The sequence below is a fragment of the Penicillium oxalicum genome, chromosome VII (genome assembly GCF_001723175.1).
Source record: "Penicillium oxalicum strain HP7-1 chromosome VII, whole genome shotgun sequence".
In the NCBI taxonomy this organism is placed as follows: Eukaryota; Fungi; Ascomycota; class Eurotiomycetes; order Eurotiales; family Aspergillaceae; genus Penicillium; species Penicillium oxalicum.
This window is the reverse complement of record NC_064656.1, coordinates 1,716,214-1,731,137: the sequence shown is the minus strand read 5'-3', so window position 1 is coordinate 1,731,137 and position 14,924 is coordinate 1,716,214. Positions and strand designations below refer to the sequence as shown.

At 51.6% G+C, this 14,924-nt stretch overlaps 3 protein-coding genes across 3 annotated transcripts; 1 reads left to right on the top strand and 2 right to left on the bottom strand.

Annotated features, from left to right (window-relative positions):
* Positions 1 to 224: 224 nt before the first annotated feature.
* Positions 225 to 1,540, bottom strand: POX_g09125 (uncharacterized protein; the record flags this gene model as incomplete). The annotated part of the gene is made up of 6 exons (XM_050117886.1): positions 225 to 736; positions 884 to 971; positions 1,189 to 1,201; positions 1,278 to 1,287; positions 1,391 to 1,417; positions 1,471 to 1,540. The coding sequence occupies 6 exons, from the start codon at positions 1,538 to 1,540 to the stop codon at positions 225 to 227; spliced, it is 720 nt and encodes a 239-aa protein (XP_049966030.1).
* Positions 1,541 to 2,409: 869 nt separating this feature from the next.
* Positions 2,410 to 5,157, bottom strand: POX_g09124 (uncharacterized protein; the record flags this gene model as incomplete). The annotated part of the gene is made up of 4 exons (XM_050117885.1): positions 2,410 to 3,828; positions 3,901 to 4,020; positions 4,083 to 4,818; positions 4,973 to 5,157. The coding sequence occupies 4 exons, from the start codon at positions 5,155 to 5,157 to the stop codon at positions 2,410 to 2,412; spliced, it is 2,460 nt and encodes an 819-aa protein (XP_049966029.1).
* Positions 5,158 to 9,582: 4,425 nt separating this feature from the next.
* POX_g09123 (ATP-dependent DNA helicase chl1) lies at positions 9,583 to 14,483 on the top strand (the record flags this gene model as incomplete). The annotated part of the gene is made up of 8 exons (XM_050117884.1): positions 9,583 to 9,712; positions 10,245 to 10,411; positions 10,486 to 11,130; positions 11,211 to 11,876; positions 11,949 to 12,119; positions 12,195 to 12,786; positions 13,517 to 13,965; positions 14,265 to 14,483. 8 exons carry the CDS (start codon positions 9,583 to 9,585, stop codon positions 14,481 to 14,483), a joined length of 3,039 nt encoding a protein of 1,012 aa, XP_049966028.1.
* Positions 14,484 to 14,924: the final 441 nt, after the last annotated feature.

Sequence of the window (14,924 nt, the reverse complement as noted above, 5' to 3'; positions counted from 1 at the left end):
GAGCACACAGCCAAGCGTGCAAAGGGTGCAAAGAGTGCAAGAAAAATAATCTGATGTGACTGGGTGAGGAAGATTCAACCCCGGCATGACGGGAAGACATCCAAAAGGCGTGATCATCCTCTCTTATGATTGGAGTGTTCCTTCCAGGCCCAAAGATTCCTACAAGGCAGAGAGGATTTTGCCTCCGAGTCAGCGCATCACGGAATAATAATGCCTCGACATTCTCAATGCCAGACGCCCTGTGAGCATTCCCATGCACAGGTAGCATGAAAGCATTTGACAATTCGAGCAGTAGACTGGGGAGGAGATAGACTCACCCAGAGTTCTGCCGCAGTAGTATCCTCTGGCAAAACCTCCGAACAATATTCCCACATCTCACGGCAAATGCGGCGACGCACTATGACATGCCGCTGCCACTGGGTCCAGTCCCGCTCCAGTTGGGCACGTGCCTCGGGCGAGATCTGAGGCTGATCGTCCACCTCGCCAGATCGTTTTAGTTCAACACGTGCCCGGAGCTCATCTCGTTCCGCAGCCAACTGGACAATCTCCTCTCGAAGAGTGGACAGACGTGGCCTGGTTTCGAGGGCAGCCAAGGTGGTGCGGGCCTTTCGCTCAGCTGCCTTGATGGTGGACAGTTCGTCCTGCAGTGTGGCGATCTCCTGACCTAGTGCGGCGAGGAGCTCGGGACTCGCATCGTCGGATGACTCTTGTAAAGCATGGTAGACGGTTTGTTTTCCTAGAAAGAGGGGATGGGTCAAACAGGATGAGAACGATTGTCCCAAGGATACATTCAGGCGAGCACCAAGTACACCAGTAGCCAAGTCTCAGGCTCATTGCCCTGTTCACAATATAGACCTTGCGCACAGATGGGTATGGTGCTCACCGGCCGTTCGTCCCTCAATCTCGCCCTTTTGATGTAATTCTTTCAACACTTTGGCAGCTTGGGCTGAGGAGAAGTGCCTATGATCAGCCTACTGCATTATTCCATAGCGAATCGAGGTTTTCACCGTATACAAGACAAAGACAAAAATTGGTAACCTACCTTTTGTCACCTTGTTATGCAGATTCGCCGAAACCTCAATGGCCTGTTTTTTTTGGTCTCGCCAGAGCGCAGGAGAATATCATGTCAGCGGTGGTCTCCAACGTGCACGGTGAAATAGACCAGAGTCTATCAGCCGAGTCAAGTACCGAGTAAGGACGACTTCAGTAGTCCAGTTAGTTATCAGCACTCAATAGCCTGTAGTCTCGATTCGATGGGTATCGACTCAACGACTTACTTTTGTTGCCCTAAAGCACACATAGCATGCCCGTCAGTGACCTTCAGCTATCACCGTCATTCTGTTTGGAGCTCCCTCCTTTCACTGATTCAAGACATGAGATGGATACTCACGAAGGTAGTCGAGTATCAACGAGACATCTAAATAACCTGTCTGATCAGCGCAAGCTTGTCTATCAAGTATGCAGCCTTACAACCCTCCATCAACTGACCATCTGGCTCGGCGGGTTTGCCTTCTTTTTCTTTTTCCTTGCGAGGTGCCATCCTCTGCTGAGATGAACTGTAAAGTAAGATTACAAGGACGTGGACAGGATTCTATGCCAATCTGAAAAGCCAAAAAGTGGAAAGTCACTTGGCTGTTGAATGGCGGATGAGAAGAGGAGGGGGTGATGCCAGGATGGTGTCCGAGTCGGCTGATCATGTGCTTCTGAAAAGGAAGATAAATCTGACAAATTGGCCAGATTGCGCTGAGAGCAATGGGGAGAAAACTACCTTTTGTTTTCTATCTCTTTGATTATTTCTTTTTGAGGGTTTCTACCGAGCTTCACGCTGCCGCGCCATGCATTGGATATCCTGCACGCAATATTTCCAGCTGTGGGAAGAAATATCAAACCCATGCCTGTTTCATAACAATGAGGCCTCATATGGGGATCCAATAGCCGGGCCATTCAGCCATCAGGGTGGGGGGAGAGAGAAGAAGAAGAAGAGGAGGAGGAGGAAAAGGAAAAGGAAAAGGGAGATAATAGGAAAAACAAAAGACATCGTCCCTCTTTACCACCCATCCCAAAAAAAACCAAGTGGAGTTCAAACGAGAAACCTGTCTAGGTTTGCAGCAAAGACTCCAGATTACAACTTGTAGATGAAGCTACCTAGTACCATAGAAGCTAAAATGCACGAGACCGCTGCGAATCGGGCAAAGACGACAGAGGAAAGAAGGGAGGAGAGGGAAGAAAGAGACATCAAAAAAAAAACGCAGAATCTGACGCGTCCACAGATATAGGATGATCACGACTAGATGGAGATTGCGGCGAAAAGAAGGAAATGAAACACATGGACGAGGGTGAGAGAAACGGAGAAGGGGGTATCAATTCACATCACAATCTGCATGGGGAGAATCATGTTAGCTTCGTAAATCACAAACAGAAACCCGGAAGGTGCAAAGCGTGGAGCAGGCTCTGCGGCCGAGGAATACTGACGCAATCATTGTCATTCTTCACAGTAGGAACACCCATCTCCTCAAAGGTCTTCGGGCCCTTGGATGGTTGCGCGGCGGGCTTAGGCTTGGGTGGTTGCTGCTGCTGCTGTGGGTGCTGCGGAAGGGGCCCCGCGGGTGGCTGCGGCGTGGAAGCGCCCGAGCCGCGAGACGGTTGACGGGACTCGCTCCGTGGAGGGAAGTTGCCAGAAGCTGGCGAACCTGTCGGTCGAGGGGATGCCTGATCGTGAGAAGACGGCATTGAGCCAGGGCCCGAGACGGGAGTCCGTACTGGTTTCCGCTCCGGAGGTACACCAGTACCTTCGGGGCGAACTGGACGACGACGGTCTGCTCCCGGTGGCGGAAGAGGAGCAGAATATCCGATATCCAATCGAGGGGCGGAGGTGCTGCTGGGGCTAGTCAGATTGACAGATTGAGGGCTTACGGGCCCACTGTTGCTCTGCTGGCGATAATTCATCGGCGGACCACCGGGAGTGACGGGACCCCCAGAGCCCCCAGGGGGATACATAGCTCCGCGGCCTCCGGAGCCAGCTGGTGCAGGCGATCCCCCGTAGCCAGGTCCTGGTGGACCAGTCTTCTGGCGAAGGTTGGGATTGACCCCAAAGGCAGAGCTGGGCCGGGGATCGGGCATCGAGTAATTCGACTGGCCGGGGAGACGTGGACGGGCCGAACCGGCCCGTTCAGGGTAGGCGGCCGAGCCGGGTTGGTCGTTGAGAGTCATGCGCGACGGGTCGGGCATCTCGATCTGTTCTGCAGTCGATTCCAGCGACGGCCCCTGTTGATGGGCATATCGTGTAGATTTGATCCGGGATACCGCAAGCTTCTCATGATCCTTCCGTGATAACGTCTTGGATCGAGAGATACTTTCAATGCGCCCCGACGCATCTTTGTTCCCACTGGCAGCAGCCTTGGCATACCAGCTCCGGGCCTCTCTGAGATCCACGGGGACAAAGATGCCCACTTCATAAAAGTAGCCGAGGGCAAACTCCGCGGTCGGGAGACCACTCTGAGCGGCACGTTGAGCATACGTGAAGGCCAACTCATCGTTCTTCTCGAATACGCCATCATGGCCACAGAGGAACCATTTACTGATCGCCATTTCCGCCTCAGGTTCTCCTTGTCGTGCAGCCAGCGCGTTATAGTGGAGAGACAATGCGGGATTAAAGTCGCATTGCAACTGACAGAGCTCGTAGGCGGCACCCATCTTGACCTGGGCCTTGGCAAAGCCGTGGTACGCGGCTTTCTCAATGTTGACCCGAGCGACGTTCAGGTCACGAGTCATGAATGGTTCCGGAACGCTGACTTGAGGCAACTCTCCAGCCAAAAGCATTCCATAGACCTGGATAAATCCCCCCGGAGCAGGTCAGAAAATCCAGTGTTGTCAAAGAGCGTTGTTCCCCAGTCAACTTACATAGGCACCCTGCGGCGCATTCTGGTCGCACGACTGTGCGGCCAGTCTGATATACTCCAAGCCTTTGCGGAAATCCTGGCGTTGGCCATGCTGTCCGAGCAGGATCATCATTCCCAACCGCTAGAAGAGCTTCTCGTCAGCACACGTGAGTCACCGCCTGCAACGTAGTATTCTCCACGTACATAATAAGAGGCAGAGTCAGCCATTGCCACGCCACGCTCATAGTGTCGAATGGCCTTTTCGGGCTCTCCGGAACTCTCAAATTGCATTCCAATGCGATATTCGGCGCGCGCGTATCCCTTCTCCGCCGCGCGCGTATAGGCCCGAAAAGCTTCTTTGCGGTCGATCCGGTAACCAAATTTGCCAAATTCGAGCCACATGCCCTTGATGAACTCGGCCTTGGGGTGCTGCTGCCCCGCCAAAAAATTGACAATGTTCATCGCGTCGGTCCGCAATTGCCGCTCGACCTGGGGAGTGTGCGGTCGAGGCGGCTGGATGGTACACAGGCGGGCTTCATTTTGCGCCGCGACTTCGACGAACGCCAGCGCATCCTGGGCCCAGGCCAACTGCATCTCCGGATCGGTGGTCGAGAGAACGGCCATGCGGGCGCGTTCCAGACTCGCTTCGCGCTGCTCATCGGTGGGGGGAACATTTGGCGGAGGGTTCCGCAACACGGGGAACGGGGAGAAATTGGGGTGATCCATGCTGTCGTAGGTGGCAGACTGCGCGTAAGCTCCATGATCATATGTCTCTGCCTGTTGCGGCTGACTGTGGACGGTCGAGGAGGTTCGCTCGGGAAATTGTGATCGGGAAGCGTATTGCGCGGGCGACTGCGGCTGCGCGCGGCGAGCATCGTAGGCGCCGTGCTCCATCTGGGCGATGTTGTCTTGCATGTTTTCGGGCACCTCGGGCATGACCCTGCGTGGATTAATCAACATACGAACCCGCGGCATTGTCGCGTAACATGAAACCAATGTCACTTCTTTTTGCTCTTCTTCTCCCGTTCGTCTTTTTCTTTTTACAAAGATTGACCGTGACAACGATGAAGATCGGAGGGGGGGAGGAATCGCACCTCTGCGGAGACGGGGAAATGACCTCCGGCATGTAGAAGTCATCTTGACCCCCTGGATACCACGTTGCCCCCAGACCTGGCTGAGCTGCATTTTGGCCATGATCCTGACCATAATCATGACTATGGCCATAGTTACTGCCGTACCCATGGCCGTGGTCCTGATACTGATACTGTTGGTGATTCATCTCGTCGGTATGGGGTCGTCAACGGGCGAGATCAATGGTTCAATTTCAGAGGCGGGCCACTTGCGCTCAGTCGCGGGGTACCATCCGGTCTACTCGGTCTTTGAGCGGGGAGATGGATCGGATCCGCGCCCCCCAAAAAAAGGGAAGAAAGAGACCAGGTCTAACGAGGAGTAGACGAGAGAAAGAGAGCGAGGGGTAGGTGTAGAGGGGAACGAGGGGGAGAGAGGGGAGTGTTCGAGTGAAAGTGAAGGAGAGGGGGGGTAAAAAGGTCAACTGGGGCCGTCAGGAAATTAATTTTAGGGCGCTGTTACTGTCGGTGGGAATCAGGCGGAATCAATCACGGAAACCGAACCGGTGATGCTGGTGGAGAAGAGGAGCTCGGAGAGTTCAAAATGATCGGCTCTCCATGAGTCGTGGAGCTGGTCGTGTAACGAGCCTACGGTCACTGGACATGGGGTGGAAGATCATTGAACGTGGTGGTTTGTCATGCACTGCCGATGGAGACGATTAAAATTGCGATCTCAGGGCTGCATACTGAATCAGTGAGTTCTGAGTACAGAGGACATACAGTCATGACAGTATCAAACAACCGGTACCAACGCTTTTTGCTACAGGCTCTAACAATTCCAGTTACCTAAGTCATCCTCTACCTTTTCTTTTTTTTTATGGAGCTATCCAGAGACGGCCTTGACCGGTGGCCAGGAACAATGACAGCATCGCCATCGCCAGGTAGCCCCAAAGAAGTTAGGCTGCGTGGCGGGGCCGGTGCGCCAGGAGAGCGACGTAAGTGACTGGAGATGCCAAGCAGACGCTCAAGTGCAAGCTATGAATCTTTCCCCTGAACCCCCCTAATATCCATTCGCCGGGACATGATACGAAATGCTGTAGCTTGATTTCAAACGTTTGACCAACTATGTACAGGAGCGGGCGCGGGAATGGTGGAAGGCTGGAAGCACTGGAAGCTCTAATTTACTCCGCAGTGGAGAGGCCCTGGCTCCATCGGTAGATAAAGTGGAATACCGAGATGAACCCAGGAATGCCCACTGGGTTGGGCCGCATGCAATGTGCAATTTTTCGCGATGGCCCGGGCCAATAGTTGCGACATGTGGGTCATGAGATATTCCAGTCTTGGGGCAAAAGAGAAGAGAAAAGAAGGGGAAAAAGATCATCATGAATAGAGGAAATAAAACACAGTGCGGTTGTCATTTGTATTGGACTTTCATGATAAGCCATACGCCAAACGCCATCGGGACATACAGTCAACTAGTTGGGGTCAGGATGTGGCTGAAGTAGCGGAACTTGGGGGAGCCACTAGTCAAATGCTAAGGACGAATGGAAGTAGTTGTGCATGCCACAGGAAAGGGAACGGCAAATTTAGGCAACTCAAATACTCTGGAGTTTGGGACATGCGACATATTCTCGTTCACTGCCATGCCGTATTCGCTTATTGGTTTGAGATCCGTCGACGTCTCCTTTTTGGGGATGGCTGTTTCTCTCCCGTGAGAAAGCACCTTGACCGAGAGCGTGCATACGGGCGAGGGCTTTCATCGTCAGTCAGAACATAACAGATATGAAGAAGTTACATGCACTACAATATTTCCATATTCCCATACCGACCAACTCCTTGCAACCTCGTCTTCTCCAAGAGAGGCTATATATAAGCTTATCACGATGACGATTCTCCTCCAACCGCTTCGTCTTCATGGCGCATGCGCTCTACATATGTTCGTCGTTGGGTAGACTACTGTTGCGCGTTTATCTTCACTCCATCTTCCCCCCATCCTACTATACGTGCGTTCCATCAGGGAAGATGAGTGGATCACAGTAATTTCAATAAATGAACCATCGCGATGCTGATCTGGGTCATCGACCCCACTGGCATCCTTGATGGATGCCATCTATAGTGTGGCTGAGGTGTAACATAAAAATAGTGCCCTTCCCCCGATGACATTCACCCGTCGACCTCACTCTCACATTCACTGCTAAGGAGTAAAGACGACGGGTTCAATCTGGCCACATGATCAAGGGGTTCTCACCCCCTTCGGTGGTGGTCTTCCACTTAGATCGATCCCAGTCAAGCACATGTTCTCAATCCTAAATCCGCTAAAGACATCTCCAGCACCATAGTCACGGGCGCAACGGACCGCAGCTGTGGTCAGCCACCAAATTGACAAACAACCAGAGGCTGCATTGATTGGATCACTCTGTATGAGTCTTGGTCGGGTAGTGTTACGGTACAGTTGTATTGAACCACCCACTCACTAATTCCGCGATTTTCATGTACCTCGCCTCACACGCATGCTTCCTCCCACGACTCCTGTGCTGCCTCTCCAGACTCTCCGAGCCCAAGTCTGCGCCTCCGCCAAACGGCGAGGATATTTTCACAGTTAAGATTTCAAAAGGGGGGTCCTATAATTAGCCACTCACTCCACGTGCCTTAAGGTTGAAGATGTCAAGTATTATGCTGTGAGTCGTCATAGCTTAGCGCGCAATTTGATCTTCCCGAATCACGATTCCTCTGGTTGGGACGTTTCCTGAGACCACCTCTCAGCTCCCTTTCGCCTTGAATTCTAATATGGGCCTATCTCTATTCGATCAAAGCAATCTCCTCTACATAGAGGAGCCCTAACTTGGCACTTCCGTTGATCAAGTTCTCGAGGACTACTATGAGAGCCATGACAAGCTTTGCACGGAAACTATAATCCGGATATCTAGACAGCTTCTGAAAGCTGTGAAGTTGATTCACGGTGCTAGTGTATGCGATGGTATTGAGTATTTTATCTGAACAATTTTTGGCATAATGTAATCGGACTCACTTTATGTGAGACGTTAGCGGTCGGAACATCGTATTTAGTAATACGAATCTGTTAAACACAACAGAAGAACAAATCTTTGAATGCCTTGGATTTCCGACAGTCGGGGCGCTGGTCTGCCTAGATGGCACGCTTTTAGAAAATGGATTAACAAAACAGCCAGTCAAGACAGCAGAATGGGTCGAGTGGATCGATGAGGACGACGAAGATATTCGACTTCTTGAGTGTGGGGGGAGGTTTCCTCAAGGGCAAGAGCCTACAAGATTGGCTCAGCTAGGTGACCTACGGGTACCCGAGACGATTTTCACGAACTTGTTTGATTATCGCGTCGGTCTGTGGCGCTCAGGCTGTATAGTCAGCTGCTATATGGCTTCTACAGCGAATGGGCTCACTAATATATCAATTATATAGATCTATTCGTTCTGATTCACAATATGCCTACTCTGGTATATAGGCGAGGATGAAGTTTTGGTGTCTCAAATGATGGGGCTTGTGGAGAGACTGCCGACTGAATGGGAGTCTAAATGGAAATCAATGCAGGCGAGATCTAGCCACAAGCTAGAGATTCAAGGTAAGATTAAGGATGCACCATAGAATTTGTTACTTATTACACTCAAGATGGTGCTGTGTCGAAGCTCGAACACAGACTTGCAGAGACCGTACACGATCCAAACTCAAACCCCTGCTACGTGTGACGCAAGGATATGCGATTCTTACCATCGAGCCGCATCACCGCAGACGAAGCGCTTGACTTGCTTGGCACTCACAAATAATTGATATGTTTGACCCAATCGATTATTAGCTCTGTGTATATTGGATTGGAGCCTCCTCGACACACGCATCTAATCCGCCAATCCCAACGCCGACACAAAATAGTCTATATCACCTCACAAGGACGGGTGTAGCTTTCTTCACACTTTCAACCAATTCCCGAATGTTCCCTACAAAGGTCCGAGTAATTCCGGCTCTGATCCTTGTGGATCTGCTCAAGATCCATCTGACAGCGTTATGTTGCACGCTTGCTAATGTGCAGCCTTGAGGGTATTATCGGATACGCTTAATACAAGCTAGTCGCCGTATTCTTTGACAGCTGTACGTCTTCGAACCCGGGAATTTTCAATAGGCTTATATCTTTCGGCCCCGCTGAGTCTACGGCGACCTTAGAAGCCGTGCACGTAGATTGTAGAGCATTTGGATATTTCCTGTCCTTTACAATAACTTGTTTGGCTCTGACATCTAGTACGCTGAGAGGCACGATACGGCCAAGCAGGGGTTGTGTCCAAACTCCAAAGTGTACTGTAGCCCGATCTGGATTAGGCTGGTTTCGGGTACAAGCCGAGAAACAATGTGTGATTGTCTGGAGGGAAAACTGTATCAGCCGCGACTTTTCTAGAAACGCAACACAGAACTTTACCCGCGCGGTCCTGCAGACTCCTCGCGTATTCGTGTTCCAAGTGTCCAGACCTCCAGAGTACCCAGCGGGCAATTTGACCACTTCACTGACTAGACTAAACCAGGTTGGATGTGGTTCTCTTTTTACTTTTCCTCTTTTTTCTATTCTTGGTTCTTGTGCAGCTGACACGGGGCTGTGCATTGTTTCTTCACTGCCACAATGGCATCCGATGCAGTGTCACGGGATTTCCACCATCCCTTCACACCGTATGAGATTCAGCTTCAATTCATGGAGGCTCTCTATGGTTGCCTTGAAGATGGAAAGGTTGGCATCTTCGAGTCCCCCACCGGTACGCTCTAAGCCCCCTTCTCCCTCTTCCTCGGACCCAACTTCCGTCAACCGACCGGGCAGATGGAGAAGATCAACCTCACCCACTCTGCTTGCTGACTGAATCATGTCCGATCCATTCTGACCCCGACGGCCGCAGGGACGGTAAGTGGCTCGACTCCACAGTCGCATCCCCGCCAGAAAGGATGGTCAGAGTCTGCTCAAAATAGCATGAACAGCCTGTCATCCTGTCAAGGCAACCCAATTTACCTTTCCCCCCACCTCAAGCACTCCTTTGCTCACATGTCACTTCCCGTTGAAGTATTCCGCTAAGAAATCTATCGTGTGTATTGGCAGGGTAAATCACTAAGTCTCATCTGCGGTTCACTCACCTGGCTACGGGACCACAAGCGGAAGGCATTTCAAGAGACCCTGAATCAGGCTGCCTGTACGTCAGCCCATTCTGTAGTATCTGACCGTGGTCCTCCATGGCTCATCATGGATCTATCGGTACATTTGTAAGCGGATCTGACTGAAACGGCTGTATTTGGTAGGCGATGATGGCGAGCCAGACTGGATGGTAGAGTTTGCCAAGAAGGAATCGCGTCGGACGATTGTTGAGAAACGGCAAGAGTTCGAATCACGGTTGGCCAGGATAAAGCGTGAAGAGGAACGACTGAAGCAAGCGTCGACGGCGCAAGACCGACCCCGCAAAAAACAGGTGGGTGGACGTCCGCCCCCAAGCTGCAGGGAAGAGATCACTTGGAGTCTGGTTCTGATCTTCGGGAACAACAGCGACTCGAAGAATCGGATGAACAGTCGAATCTTCACGATGACGAGGAACAGTACGTCTTGGAAGATTACGACAGCGAATCAGAAGATCGCAAGACCACGAGTCAGACAGGAGGTCTTGAGGGTCTATCGGCGGACACGCTCGCGCTGTTAGAGAAGTTTAAGGGAAACTTCTCTACTCAGCGAAAGGAAGAAGATGAAGCGGACGACGCCGTGAAGATCTTCTACTGCTCACGGACCCATTCTCAGTTGAGTCAGTTTGCGGGCGAGCTGCGTCGAGTCGCGTTCCCATCAAGCATACCACCCGAGACGGAGGGCCAGGGCACAGAGGACGAGCTGTCAAGGCTTGAGGAGGCGGTCAAACATCTCTCGCTAGGTTCCAGAAAGAACCTCTGCATTAATCCCAAGGTTCGAGCCTTGGAGAACAGCACGGCAATCAATGAGCGCTGCTTGGACCTGCAACAATCGGGCGTGGCGGCGGACAAGAAATGTTCGTTTTTGCCAACCAAGGACGACGACGCGCTGCTTCTTGAGTTCCGAGATCGTGCTCTTGCAACGGTCAAGGACATTGAGGATATCGGGAAAGTGGGCAAGGATGTTGGTATTTGCCCGTATTATGCGTCTCGGTCGGTCATCAAATTCAGCGAGGTCAGTGGCTGCATCGAAAAATTCCAAAAAATGGAAGGCTTCGCTCTGGGAAGCATACTCATCCAAACTAATGAGCGCAGGTTGTCACCCTGCCGTATCCACTCCTCCTTCAGCGGTCTGCCCGTGAAGCCTTGAATTTGTCGGTGAAAGGTCACGTCGTCATCGTTGATGAGGCACACAACTTGATGGATGCCATTGCCGGTATTCATTCGGTGACTGTGTCCTTGTCCCAGTTGCAGACGGCTATCACCCAGTTGACCACCTATGCACGGAAATTTAAAAACCGTCTCAAAGGCAAGAACCGAAATTACGTCGCCCAAGTGATTCGGCTTGTGAGCTCCATTGCCCGCCATCTCCACGATGTTTCCCAGCAAAAGGGACCCACAGACGGTTCTATCAAAATTACCGATCTCATGGCGGGAAAGGGAGTCGATCAGATCAATCCGTACAAGCTTTCTCGATATCTGCAGGAAAGTAAGCTGGCGCGAAAGGTGGATGGCTATGTCGAGTCCTCACGAGAGTCGCAAAGCTCGAAAGAGAGAAATCGTTCCACGGTGCCCGTCTTATTTCATATACAGAGCTTTCTGTTGCCTTTGATGAACCCGTCCGAAGAGGGAAGATTGTTCTATCAGAAGGAAAGGGGGGATGTGCAGCTAAAATACATGCTTCTTGATCCAGCTAACCATTTTCGAGAGATTGTGGAAGATGCGCGAGCTGTGATCTTAGCCGGTGGAACGATGTCCCCTGTGAGTGATGGGAACTGAGAAGACTCCCTTCCCTTCCATCGAGTGCCCCGTGGCTGATCCCATGCTCTCCAGATGTCCGACTACATGAATCATCTGTTCTCTTACCTTCCACCGGAGCGACTCGACGCGTTCAGCTATGGTCATGTTATCCCTCATTCGAACCTGGTCGCCCAGTCCCTCACGAAGGGCTTGATGGGCTGTGACTTTGACTTCACCTTCGAGGCCCGGAACTCGGAAAAAATGGTACGGTGTCATCTTGTTTTGATTTACTTGATCCTGCCTGTCTTTGTGACAGCTGACCTCATGAGTGCCCCTTAGATAATTGACCTGGGACGGACAATAGCGACGCTTTGCCAAATCATTCCCCACGGTGTTGTGGCCTTCTTCCCCAGCTACGACTACCTGAGTCAAGTAGTTAGCGTTTGGGAAAAGCCTGTCCCCAACGGCAACGGCTCTACAATCCTGGACTTCATATCTAACAAAAAGAAGATCCTCTACGAGGCCCGCGACGCCGCCATATCTACGGACAATCTCCTCCAGGAATATACCTCCGCCATCTCTACGGGTCAAGGCGCTCTTCTTCTCTCGGTCGTTGGCGGCAAACTCTCCGAAGGCATCAACTTTTCGGACGATCTCGGACGCGGTGTTCTCATGATCGGCCTTCCGTTCCCCAATATCCGTAGTGCAGTCTGGCAAGCCAAGATCAAGTACATTGAAGAAAAGACTCACAAGCAACAATCAGGCACAGAGGTCGAGAAAAAAGCCAGTGCGGCGGCGGCTGGTCGAGATTTTTATGAGAATGCTTGTATGAGAGCTGTGAATCAGTGTATCGGGCGAGCGATCCGGCATGTGAATGATTACGCGGCTATTGTGATGATTGATCGGCGGTACGAGACGCCGAGGATTCAGAGTAAGCTGCCGAGTTGGATCAGGGGAAGCTTGGTCACGAGCAGTGGTGCTCGGCCTGCGCAGGCGACCGTCCAGCGGTTGTCGAAGTTTTTCGCGGAGAAGTCGAAATGAGGAGGACCACCTCCCCATGACTTACTTTCCGAGCCGTGGAATTTGGGGACTACCTGTGCAGTTCTAGAAAACAATATCTCCCAACATCGAGATCTTGTCCTCTACCATGATACGATATTAAGAAACCTCAATCAATAGAAGATCGGTCGTTGACAAGAAACCAGTCTCAACAAATCAGTCTTAGCACATATTATGGGAGCCTGTGAGAGGCTCATAACTGCTCTGCTTAAATCGTAGTGACTACTTTTACGATTCTTCCATGGCCAAATAACCTATTGTTTTTACCAGATGACTGTCATCCAACCAGTCAGAAATGTACACAGGACCCAAGATGGGGAAAAGCTACTGTACCATACCGATTGCCCTAAACCGAAAATCCTGCTTGATCCGGCTAGACCCACCACCTTATTTTAAGGCGGTGGCAGAATCCCTATCTCCACGTGATCAGCGCCAGCCCCAGGGCAGGGTTTGACCCTATCACGGGACAAGCGAATTGCTTAGCGCACAGTCTAGCTTTGCGAGCGTGGATTTCAACATCTGAGCCGGTAGCATCACGACCCTTCCCCCCTTCAACGCCCAATTCTCAGACCGGTCTTGTCGCCAACACATAACACGACAAGATGCCTACCCGTTTGTCGAAGACCCGGAAGCAGTGAGTCGACCCTCTCCCACACCTGTTGCGGAAAATCCCTCGATTCTCGATTGTTTTGTGATCGGCGCAACGAAAATTCGACATCATCGGCGCCCGCGCGGATTTCAACGATATTTCCATGCCCGGGATCAACGGTCTTGGTCGCTGAGCGATCCGATTCGCATGAGCACAGAATTAAGACACCCGAATACTAACCTCTCTTTTTTTTCATCGCACAGCCGCGGCCATGTGTCCGCCGGTTACGGTCGTGTCGGCAAGCACCGCAAGTCCCCCGGTGGTCGCGGTATGGCCGGTGGTCAGCACCACCACCGTACCAACTTGGACAAGTACCACCCCGGTTACTTCGGTAAGGTCGGTATGCGTTACTTCCACAAGACTCAGCAGAAGTTCTGGAAGCCCACCATCAACCTCGACAAGGTACGTGCAGAAAGAGAGGAGAAAGAAACCAGAGTGTCAACGAGCCGGTCCATGGGGAAAAAGCGAACAAATTGAAATACGGATATCCATGGGAGATGAGGATTCAAGGCGCACCCATCAGTCAGGAAGTTTGCTGGAAACATCGAGACTTGCGTTTTCGCCTTGGAAAAGATGGGAATTTATCGCGACTGAGAGGCACAAGCTGGAGAACGGCTTGGGGGAATGGACCGGCATCATGGACTCGAAACGCCATCCTGTGAATAGTCAAGCTGACCGTGATCCTCTTACCTACCCAACAGCTGTGGACTCTCGTCCCCGCCGAGAAGCGTGATGCCTACCTGAGCGGCGAGAAGACCGACACCGCCCCCGTCATCGACCTCCTGCCCCTCGGCTACTCCAAGGTCCTCGGCAAGGGCCGTCTCCCCCAGATCCCCATCGTCGTCCGTGCCCGCTACTTCAGCCGTGACGCCGAGCAGAAGATCAAGGAGGCTGGTGGTGTTGTTGAGCTTGTCGCATAAGCGTTGAATCAAATGGTTGAATTTTCTTTTTCTTTCCAAAGAAGACAGCAGACGGGAGTAAACTGGGGCAAAGCGTAGCTCCACTGGATTTGTGGCCTACGCTTCGGTCTTGTGGAGGAACTCATCTTTTTTCGAACGTCTTGTCATCCTGTGGGAGGAGAACGATGATTCGAAACTTGAGCGAGGACAGAAAAAAAAAGGCCGCCTCCAACCTGATATGGTTGGTTCGGAGGCATTTCAAAAGCAAAAGGGTTTTTGTGTATGCAAAGCAGCATAGCATGGCCTCCGAATGCCCTTTACGATTTCCACATAAATACCACAAGGAGGAATTTTTTTCATATTGTTTTCTACCTGCTCATGACGATGAGTTACATGATATCATTTTTGGGATATGCGCAGTCTTTCGGGCGTAAGTGATGTAAATGCAGGCTAGAACTTCCA